The sequence below is a fragment of the Euprymna scolopes genome, chromosome 26, assembly GCF_053919585.1.
Source record: "Euprymna scolopes isolate OS-2025 chromosome 26, ASM5391958v1, whole genome shotgun sequence".
NCBI lineage: Eukaryota > Metazoa > Mollusca > Cephalopoda > Sepiida > Sepiolidae > Euprymna > Euprymna scolopes.
The window spans coordinates 47,680,971-47,694,005 of NC_136507.1; the positions used below are offsets into that span (position 1 = coordinate 47,680,971).

Sequence of the window (13,035 nt, forward strand, 5' to 3'; positions counted from 1 at the left end):
ACAAATGAATGATATAGACATGAATGATATACAAATGATTGATATACAAATGAATGATATACGAATAAATGATATACAAATGAATGATATACAAATGAATGATATACAAATGAATAATATACGAATGAAATTATATACAAATGAATGATATACAAATGAATGATATACAAATGCATGATATAAAAATGAATAATATACAAATGAATGATATACAAATGAATGATATACAAATTAATGATATACAAATGAATAATATACAAATGAAATTATATACAAATGAATGATATACAAATGAATGATATACAAATGCATGGTATACAAATAGATGATATACAAGTGAATGATATACAAATGAATGATATACAAATGAATAATATACAAATGAATGACATACAAATCAATAATATACAAATGAATGATATAGAAATGAATGATATACAAATGAATGATATACAAATGAATGATATACGAATAAATGATATACAAATGAATGATATACAAATGAATGATATACAAATGAATAATATACGAATGAAATTATATACAAATGAATGATATACAAATGAATGATATACAAATGCATGATATAAAAATGAATAATATACAAATGAATGATATACAAATGAATGATATACAAATGAATGATATACAAATGAATAATATACAAATGAAATTATATACAAATGAATGATATACAAATGAATGATATACAAATGCATTATATAAAAATGAATAATATACAAATAAATGATATACAAATGAATGATATACAAATGAATGATATACAAATGAATAATATACAAATGAAATTATATACAAATGAATGATATACAAATGAATGATATACAAATGCATGATATAAAAATGAATAATATACAAATGAATGATATACAAATGAATAATATACAAATGAATGATGTACAAATGAATAATATACAAATGAAATTATATATAAATGAATGATATCCAAATGAATGATATGCAAATGAATTTTATACAAATGAATGCTTTACAAATGGGATATGGGCAAATGAATAATATATCAATGGATGCTATACAAATTAATGATATACAAATGAATGATATACAAATGAATGATATACAAATGAATAATATACAAATGAATGATATACAAATGAATGATATACAAATGAATGATATACAAATGAATAATATACAAATGAATGATATACAAATGAATGATATACAAATGAATAATATACAAATGAATAATATACAAATTAATATTATACAAATGAATAATATATAAATGAATGATATACAAATTAATAATATACAAATGAATAATATACAAATGAATGATATACAAATTAATGATATACAAATGAATGATATACAAATGAATGATATACAAATGAATGATATACAAATGAATAATATACAAATGAATGATATACAAATGAATGATATACAAATGAATGATATACAAATGCATGATATACAAATGAATAATATACAAATGAATGATATACAAATGAATAATATACAAATGAATGATATACAAATTAATGATATACAAATGAATGATATACAAATGAATGATATACAAATGAATGATATACAAATGAATAATATACAAATGAATGATATACAAATGAATGATATACAAATGCATGATATACAAATGAATAATATACAAATTAATGATATACAAATGAATGATGTACAAATGAATGATATACAAATGAATGATAACAAATGAATGGATTTTGGTTTTGATGATCAGATGTTCGTTTTCCCACACACTTTTGTCATCAGGTTTTGTTGCTTTTCCAGTCATATTTTAATTCTCTTTTCAAGTGAAGAGATGTCTGTTATTGTTAAACCCAGGTACAGGGATTTATTTTCTGATGAGTTAAAAAATGTTTAAAAAATAGTGAAAATAAGTGAAGGGCCCGCTCCCCTCCCAAGAAATATAATCCAACCTTAAACTGTTCAATGAACGACATTATTTATTTTTGATATAAAAATCGGAAATCCTCATAAACTATAATGGTTTAGCAATTTCAATAATCTGTTTACGCCACTTCTGTTACTGAACTTCTTGGCATTAGGTTCTTTTTCTTTTGAGGGCGCCAAAGTGTTTATTTACTTTGTTTCATTTTAGATGAGAAACGGTTGGCCGTCGGCTCGTTAGAAAATGCCGACGGGACCTACCAGTCTGTTTTTACAGCTGGAGCAAATGTGCTTCTTTTTGAAAAGATGGATTGCTCGTATGAACTGCTTCCGTGTCTAACCATGTCGAGGTATAAAGCAGAAAACCAAATACTAATACTAAGCCATAACTGAAACCATGCCGAATTATGAAGCGGAAAAACAAATACAAATACTAAGCCATCACTGTAACCATGCCGAGGTATAAAGCGGCAAAAAAACAAAAAACAAATACTAAACCATAACTGTAACCAGGCCGAGGTATAAAGGGGAAAAAGTACAAATACTAAACCGTAACTATCTATTCCGAGGTATAAAGCAGAAAAACATATACAAATACTAAACCATAACTGTAACCATGCCAAAGTATAATGAAAAAAAAATACTAATACTAAACAATAACTGTTACCATGCCAAGGTATAAAGCGGAAAACCAAATACTAATTCTAAGCCATAACTCTGCCCATGCTGGGGTATGAAGCGGAAACCCAAATACTAATACTAAGCCATAACTGTCACCATGCCGCGGTATAAAGCGGAAAACCAAATACAAATACTAAGCCATGACTTTAATCATGCCAAGGTATAAAGCGGAAAATCAAATACTAATACTACACCTTAACTGTAATACTACCGAGGTATAAAGCGGAAAACCAAATACAAATAGTACGCAATAACTGTAACCATGCCGAGTTATAAAGCATAACTTTAACATGCCGAGGTATAAATCAGAAAACCAAATACAAATACTAAGCCATAACTGTAATAAGGCCGATGTATAATGCAGTAAAACAAACACTAATATTAGGCCATAGCCATAACAATGGCAAGCTATGAAGCGGAAAACCAAATACTAATACTAAACAATAACTGTAACCTTTCCGAGGTATAAAGCGGAAAAATTAATACTAATACTAAGCCATTACTATAACAATGCCGAGGTATAAAGCGGAAAACGAATACTAATACTAAGCCATAATTGTAACCATGCATGTAGTGGAATAACAAATACTAATACTAAAAAATAACTGTAACTATGGCGATGTATAAGCGGAAAGACAAATACTAAGCTATAACCTTAACCATTCCGAGGTATAAAGCTGAAAAACAAATACAAATATTAAACCATAATCGTAACCATGCCAAGGTAAAAAGCGGAAAACCAAATACTAATACTAAGCCATAACTGTAACTAAATAAAATGGAAACGGTAATGTTAGAAAATCGGTTAGCCGAAAAGTTTGAGAGAATGCTGAAATGGTCAGCAGACAGATGGAGAGCGAGATGTCTAGTATTGGATTTGCGACCCGTCATGGTTTTACCTAATCTGAGAAAAGGAAAGCAAACAGCGAAATGGCAGGGAGAGAAAGCTTTCATATTGCCGTGGCTTCAACTCAGTGAAACCTTTCATCAGTCATCTAACACAAGCTATAATCTGGGATACTTTATAGAGAGTGTTTCACGTTGACAAACCCTAAACCTTAATGACCCCAGAAAGCGCAGGTACGATGTACGCGGATGCATCAGAAAGTAAATATTAACAGTTACATGAAATATATAATTGAAAGCAACAAATTTAATAAGGAAATAACATAAATACAACATGAAAAGGATACCTTTTATTCTATTCTTAAGTAAGAATAATTTTTTTAACACGATATTAAAACCAAACCAAATCCCTCGTAAAAAAAGTAGCTATGTCGGTTTTACTTTTAAATTATTAATTTTTCTGAAAGTTTGGTTTGAAATATATGGATTTAATAATAAAAGCGAGTAGGATTTTCTCTTTGGTACCGCTGTTGCGAATAAAGGCAACGGCCTGGCTACTTAAACTCAGCCATTTTAACTGATGCTAGACGTTATTATATCAAGTGGCTATTAATGGAATACACATTTTTATTAATCTTTAAATCTTTTACTGGCGTTTTATGCATATTTGGACTATGCAATGTACTTGAAAAACAGTAAACAACATTAAAAGATAAAAACATAAGCGGAAACAAACAAGTAATAAAAACGTATAGAAAATAACACTTCACTCTATAGTAAAGAGTAGTGTGTATTTTTAGAGATTATATAAATTCGTCCCGTCAAACAGATGTTTGCCCAAAAGTAAATAATGAACGAAATGTTTATAGCGTTTAGGGAAGAGGAGCAAAATTATAGCAAGTCAGAAAATACCACAGTCTGAAAAGTATTCAGAAATAAATGCTCTATTTTATTTTAATGATGAGTGTTTTCTTTTCTTCTTTCCTCTTGTTTTCTGTGCTAATATATACGTGTATTTGTTTGCTGTTATAAAACATTTCAGTTTGAAAGGTATCCTGCGTTTCTTGTTTTCTTTTTTAATCTCACCAATTAAGATGATATGAATGTGTATACTAATACGAATACTCGCCTTCATAATTAATTTCATTATTTATGACGGAGGGTGGAAAATGTATGTAATATTACAGATTGCCTAACATCAAAGTAAGAAAATGTATATTTATGTCAACATTATGCATTTGAAACCGCATTCTACAATGTAAATGTAATAACGAACATGGCAGCGAGATGGTGTCCATTGTTGGTCCGAAACCAAATACTCTTACCTTCATTTAATGCGATGCCATCGAATTAAAAATAAACAAATCGCAACGACCCTTCGGCTGATTTCAAAGAATAGCTTACTCAGCTATATACAGAGCCTAATAACATCTTAGATTCAGACTTGAAAACGGTTGTTGACCAGAGGGATTTGATCCTGCATAGCTAGGTTTCTATTTCTTGGTTTAGAAGTCCTTTAGATCCCGTGTAAAGCTTTCAACTATCCAAGAAGTGCTCAAGTAGAGATGAGGCTACAAATCCGACTCAACAATCCGCAAGTGTGGAGAAGTACTTCATAAAATGATAAACTGCCTTGCCTACCCTCCACAAGCCAAACCTGATCTTGCAAAAATACAGCATTAACGCAAGAGACTGTGTGTGCGATGTACTTCAAAGGCGAAAAAAAATAAAATTGATGAATTTTACTGTGTGTAGTTTACTGTTACACCAACTTCGTTTATAGGGAAGAAATGTCAGACGAAAAATATTCTTAGAAAATATTGTGTGGGTTTCATGGAATAACAGACGGATAGGAGTCATCTAAAAATCAGCTGGTTAATGGATAAATTTTCTAGGTCGTTGCTACAATTGCATAGTTATGTATGAATTACGTAATCTTTTAAAACGATAATATATACAAATATAAATTATGGAATAATTTCCAACAATTACATATGTACGAAAGAGTTATTTCATAATCTTTCACAATTATATAGGTACCAATAAAATATTTGATAATTTCCAACAATTATATATAACGATATATATATATATGTATATATATATATATATATATATATATATATACATACATACATACAAAATTATTTGATAATTTTCAACAATTACATACATAATTATAAATTATTTGATTATTTTTAACAATTACGTACATAATTATAAATTATTTGATTATTTTTAACAATTACATACATAATTATAAATTATTTGATTATTTTTAACAATTACATATATAATTATAAATTATTTGATTATTTTTAACAATTACATACGTAATTATAAATTATTTGATAATTTTTAACAAATATATATATAATTATAAATTATTTGATTATTTTTAACAATTACATATATAATTATAAATTATTTGATTATTTTTAACAATTACATACGTAATTATAAATTATTTGATAATTTTTAACAAATATATATATAATTATAAATTATTTGATTATTTTTAACAATTACATACATAATTATAAATTATTTGATTATTTTTAACAATTACATATATAATTATAAATTATTTGATTATTTTTAACAATTACATACGTAATTATAAATTATTTGATAATTTTTAACAAATATATATATAATTATAAATTATTTGATTATTTTTAACAATTACATACGTAATTATAAATTATTTGATAATTTTTAACAAATATATATATAATTATAAATTATTTGATTATTTTTAACAATTACATATATAATTATAAATTATTTGATAATTTTCAACAATTACATATATAATTATAAATTATTTGATAATTTTCAACAATTACATATGTATCTATGAATTATTTGATAGTATCGCAAAATTGCATATCTACTACTAATTTATTTATTGAGGACTATTATCCTCATCGTTCTTAGTTGTTGTGTCACGACGTTTCTTCCAACTATTTCTCTGGCCTTCGTCAGGTGGTAACCACGACAGGATAGGAACTCCGAATTTCGTAACTGCTTCTCAGCAATTAGTGTCATCCATAGCTGTTGTCGTCTAACCACGTTTTTGCCAGGTATGTCTCTGGCCGCCTTTGGGTAGTATTGAAACCGCTATCTTCAGACAATTCTCACCTGGAACCTTAGAGATAATAGTCCGCAATGAATAAATTAATAAATAATACTCATCTCACTAATGAATTCCAATTAAATAACATATATACTATTCGGTGCGGACCAGATTATACAAGATCAGATAATAAATGAACGTGGATTTATAAGACTAGAAAATCCAACCTTGATCGCCCTTCGGGGCCCGTGGCGCAGTGGATAAAGACGGTGAATATCTATGGTAAGAATTGTTTGAAGATAGCGATTTCAATCCTGCCGGTCAGCGGCTTACTTGGCGAAAACGTGACAGTAATTGCTGTGAATGCAGTTAGCAGATTCGGAGTTCCTATCCCGTCGCGGTTACCACCTGACGAAGGCCATAGGAATAGTTGACCGAAACGTCATGAAACAACAACTAAAAAAGATGAGGATAATAGTCCGAAATAAAAAAAAAGATGAGGATAATAGTCTGCAATAAAGAAATTAATAAATAATACTAATCTCAATAATGAATTCCAATTAAATAATGGATATACTAATAAATTACTCGATAATTTCCAACAATTCCATATGTACTTATTAATTAATTGATAATTTTTAATAATTACATATGTACATACCAATTATTTGGTAATTCTTAACAATTTCTATATAAATATTAATTATTTGATAAGTTTCAGCAATTCAATATGTACGTATAAATTATTTGATTATTTGTAACAATTACATGTATACCTACATATTATTTGGTAATTTCTAAGACTTACAGATTTACGTATTTCTTATTTTCTTTTTTTCGGCTATTACATATCACTTATTATTGTAGGGCACATTACTGTTACCAAGGCAAGATAAATTATCCTTAATAGGAACAAATATAAATTGAATCTAAAAATCACCTTTGATTTATTTAATATGAGGTCAATCTTGTTACATTTGTAAATTATCTATTTAACAATCATATATCATTAATTGCTAAATTATTTATTTAACAACTATATATCTATATGATTAATTGCTAAAACGTCGGTAAATGTAGTTTTTGTAAACGCCACAAAATGTACAGCACATAAAATACATCGAAGGTAATTTTTAGGTTTGATTTAATTACAATTTCACTATTTGTTTATGTATGTTTATGAAATTTCACCTTGCAAATTGATAAATTTCAAATCAAATCCTGTAAATTTTTAATGATTATGATTAAGCATTTAAATTAAGCATTTTTATGACTTGTAAGAAATGTAATTTTAAGTTCTTATTCTACAGAAGTGTTTCTCTTTCTTCTGCCACGTATCATTTTGTAGAAACTCTTTCATTACGAAAAGTGCAAATAGTTTAGGCACATCCCCACAAAACCATATTGATTTTCAGATCGTATTTCCAGTTTTCAGAAAAGAAACAAAATATCCTAATGAAGGTATATAACGTCGAAAATATAGATTTTAAACAAATACATACGTGTTTATTTTATTAAAAAATATTTATGCTGTATTGGGTTATAAACGTAAAACGTGCGCATTTGAGACAGATAGATAGATAAACAGAGAAGGGGAAAGAGGTAGAAAGAGAGCGACATAGAGAGAGGGAGAGAGAAAGATAGAGGGAAACATATGTGTAAAGAGTATGAAAAATATGTGACATGAAATTTCTTCATGCATAACAAATAATAGTATTTAGAAACGATTTAGGTCTGTAAATTAAATGTGTTATAATTTTAATGTTTATAGTTTTATCTTTTATGAGAAATGCATGTTTATATGCTGAACATTTTGATTTAATTACTGTGTATAATTATGGGTATATTTAACAGATAGCACAACACAAAGTCCCTATCTAATTAAAACAACTTTCATGCAAATTTCAACTTTACTCATCAACCTAGTCACCGTCGAGAATAATACGCTGATTCTAGTGATTTTCTATTCTTAGTTTCTGATATTAGTTCTTCATTAAAGCTAACTCTCTTTCCTTTTGACATTCTTTTGTGATCTGCAAACAGTAAGTAGAGTTTAGAGCAAGTTCAGGGAATATTTTAGGCACAGAAACAATTTGGCGATTAATTAGTGAAACTCTGCCTTGGTTTCCTTATTTGTAGCTGTTTTTTTATGTATATTTTTTGATAAATTTAGATTATATGAATAATATTTTACGAAAAAAACAATGGATATGGTCCTGGTTATCCGTCAGAACCTCCTCAAAAATATTGATGAAATATAAACGATGGGCATCAAATCTTCGGATAAGAAACTAAAAATGAGGACAGAATACCACTTAGAATTCTATGAGGACATAATACCACTTAGAATTCTATGAGGACAGAATACCACTTAGAATTCTATGAGGACAGAATGCCACTTCGAATTCTACGAGGACAGAATACCACTTAGAATTCTACGAGGACAGAATACCACTTAGAATTCTATGAGGACAGAATACCACTTAGAATTCTATGAGGACAGAATACCACTTAGAATTCTATGAGGACAGAATACCACTTAGAATTCTATGAGGACAGAATACCACTTAGAATTCTATGAGGACAGAATACCACTTAGAATTCTATGAGGACAGAATACCACTTAGAATTCTACGAGGACAGAATACCACTTAGAATTCTATGAGGACAGAATACCACTTAGAATTCTATGAGGACAGAATACCACTTAGAATTCTACGAGGACAGAATACCACTTAGAATTCTACGAGGACAGAATACCACTTAGAATTCTATGAGGACAGAATACCACTTAGAATTCTATGAGGACAGAATACCACTTAGAATTCTATGAGGACAGAATACCACTTAGAATTCTATGAGGACAGAATACCACTTAGAATTCAGATCCTATTGTGATAAAATTTGGATTGAATGCATAAATTAATCTGAAGAAAACTACGGATGTGATTCCGAATCTCTACATCCTTTTCCATGTATTCCATTCATTATTCAGTAATTCATTGGAACAGAACAGCGTTTTAGATTCAAATACGCTTATCGTGTTTTAAATTTAAATACTAAGTGTAAAACACTAAGTCAAAGAAGTTTCCAAAATGCCAGTTTTCTTTGATTATATTCATGGGCGAAACGGGGTTGGGAGCAGTAAAAAGATAAAAATGATGCCATGAGTACAGTCAAAATGGACATATGATCTTTATTTAAGCTAAAGTGACATCGAATCTTCCTGTTAAGTTTTAATAAAGCTACATGATATCGATTTCTTATACCAACTGACCGCTATAGAATCTGAATTTAAAAATATTTCTTTAACCGCTTCATTTATAAATGATTTTTTTCTATTTTATTTCTTTTAATCGATTTTTGCATCGATATCAAGTCATTCTGTTTAGACTTCATACTCTTCTTTTTATCCCGTATCATCCGTATTTACTTATTGTTTTTCTATTCAATCAGAATTTTATCGTTAATGCATTACCAACATTTTTGAAGCACCAATAATTAACTGTTTTTCTTTCGCTCTTTTTGCTGTCTTTTGCAGATGGCCCACGGCATGTTCTACTGTCTGATGCAGTAAGTGCCAGGGCCCAAAAAATACTTAATGAAAACACGGATATTACATTTTTAGCAACATTAAAGCAGGAAGAAGGTAATTCCGGTAGTATACTATCATTTTCATCTGGAATCACCAGGTACGTTGAATATTTTCTTGTTTATTTAAAAAAATATATACTTACAATATTTACCAACATGACGTAGGAGATTCAAGAATTTATTCAAGTGCTAAACATTTCGTATTTTATAGTAATCGGATAATTAACATAGATACATATAAAATATATATAATTCATATAGACGCATATAAAATATATCTTCATCATTTATTATGAGAAAAGTGATCGCCACCGAGATATACACACATACACGCACTAAAACAGTATATACATATTAGTGTTTGGACTATTAATCAGAATCGGAATCGGGAATCGAAAAGATCGAAACTTTTTGTAGTATCGCAGTCGGTATCGGAATCGGTATCGGAATCGGAAAAATTATAGCCTCATTTCCGATTCCAAACCGATTCTTTTTAATTTTTATTTTTTTGACAATAAAAATATAACTATCACAAAGTGTTCTTTTATTAGAAGTTGTCTATAAGACTGAGAAGAGCCACATAATGGGTGATACATCTCATTTACAAACTTAATTTAATTGATTGACAAAGTTTAATTTCTTTTATTTGTTGGTCATTTATCGAGAGATAACTTGCCTATTCCCTTTGTAAACTTTTCGCATCGATTCGTTAAATGTATATAAGCCCCCATCCGAGGGAGTTCACTTGATTATTAAAAGGTTTTAAATGCTCTGGAGGTTTTTTTTTTATTTCTTTGGCGCCAGCGGTACATTGGCGATGTCTGTTATCGGCTTCTTCTGAAACAATTAAAGTTTCATGGCACTTCTCTTTGGGCGCAAATAAAAAAAAATATAGATGAAAATCTCCATTGAGTTCATCAAAATCCTGGATGAGATAAAGAGAAAACATGCTGAAGATTTTCTTAATTAAAAAGGAAATTATATCTACATTTAAACTTAATCATGTATCCCAAAAAGAAGAATTGGATTGGAACATTTATTACTGTAATTAATAGGAAAATAAAATAAATAATAAACAAATACTCCATAAATAAATGTTACGAAAGGCAAGACTGTTCTACAAACCTGAATAAATTTGTGTTTAGACTTCTTTTAAAGTGTGTCTCCTATTTGAGTTAGAATTTAAAAAATGGCTGCCCAATAACCTCGACAGAAGGACCATTGACAACCGCTCAAAATTGTAAATTAAACAAACGCTGGTAGAAACATATAAATAGATGTTAACAATCGATCGAAAATGTTATGCCCTAAGAGTATTTTGTTTAATTATCGATTTTTGAGCGATCAAGCAAGAATAGGCCGGAAATGCGTATTATTTTACGTTAATCTTTTGTGCGAAACAGTTTTCATATGCGCAATTTAAAAATTATAGTTTTTTTTTCTTTTCGCCACATAATCATTTAAGAAATATAAAATGCCATTTTGGGAAAGTGATTTACCTAAAGGGATTAATATATTTGCTGCTATTATTATTATTATTATTATTAGTAGTAGTAGTAGTAGTAGTAGTAGTAGTAGTAGTAGTAGTAGTAGTAGTAGAAAATCAATCTAATAATCTATGTATAATTGTGAGAAATAAAATGAATATTTTTTTCAAAGAGGGAAGCTATAGAATAGTTAACAGAAATCCCTCCTAATGTTAAGAATTTTTTTTTTAATAATATGTTATGTAGACAGCTATTCTTGATATGTGACCATATTTTTAACTATTCTCTCCCTACACTGTTTTCTTAATTTGCATACCAATCGTTGGGTTATTTGGGGGGGGTACGCTAGGACGCCAGTACGTTAGATTTCAATCCGCTATTTTGGTTCACTAAAAAGTATGCCAATGCGCCAAATTTCATTACACCATAAAAACAAATTTCTACAATAAAAAACTATTTTTACATTTTTATCTAGCGATTAAGCATATGTAAGCGTACATATGAAAACCCACGTTTATTATATTATACCACACAGTCATTATCAAAAAAAATTATTTTAAAACATCGACTTCAGCTCCGTTGTTGGAATTTTATCCAACAAAGGAGCTGAAGTCGATGTTTTGCTTTTAAAATAAAATTAACTTTTTTGATACATCACTGTGTGGTAGAACAGAAAAAATATTTTTCTAATGTATAAAAATGAATGCAATTTATTTTTAAAAGAATTTTTATACATTTATCTAGCCAATAAACATACAATCACGTATGAAAAACCGCGTTTATTATTTTTTAAATCAAGCTTATATTACAATACCCTAAAACAGAATAAAAAGGATTCTCCATTTTTAGACGATTATATGTAACAAGCTGAAAGAAATTAGTCGTAAAAATACAATAAAACACCAAACAATGAGTTTACTTTATAAATATAATGCAAAATGATCACACTTTGTTGATCAAACAATAATAATAATAATAATAATAATAATAATAATAATAATAATAATAATTATTATTATTATTATTATTATTATTATTATTATTATTATTATTATTATTATTATTATTGAAGAGAGAAAAGCTGGAGTATATCTTTGGATCTTGTGACAGACGCCTCAACCATCTACTGTTTATGGATGATTTGAAAATATTCGGTAGAAATGAAAAGGAAATGGAGAGACTGGTAGAACTTGTGGGGACATACTCAGAAGACATTGGGATGGAGTTTGGGATTAGTAAATGTGCGGTGCTGGTGATGAAAAGAGGAGTAAAGGTTCATTCGAATGAAATAGTGATGCCAAATGGAGAAACCATGAAAGAAATTGAAGATACAGGATATAAGTATTTAGGAGTGCTGGAGGGTGTAGGCATCATGAACAGAGAAATGAAAGAAAAAGTCAGGAAGGAGTATCTTAGAAGAGTGAAGCTAAT

The 13,035-nt window shown here is 28.6% G+C and overlaps 1 protein-coding gene across 2 annotated transcripts in view; it reads left to right on the plus strand.

The window, feature by feature from the left end:
• Positions 1-13,035, plus strand: part of LOC145248005 (protein kinase C-binding protein NELL2a-like) — an 841,882-nt gene that overhangs the window by 565,779 nt on the left and 263,068 nt on the right. For both annotated transcript variants that reach the window (XM_080109694.1, XM_080109695.1), the window contains exon 3: positions 10,065-10,215. In XM_080109694.1, coding sequence (XP_079965820.1) covers positions 10,065-10,215 — 151 coding nt within the window. The remainder of the gene's footprint in view (positions 1-10,064; positions 10,216-13,035) is intronic.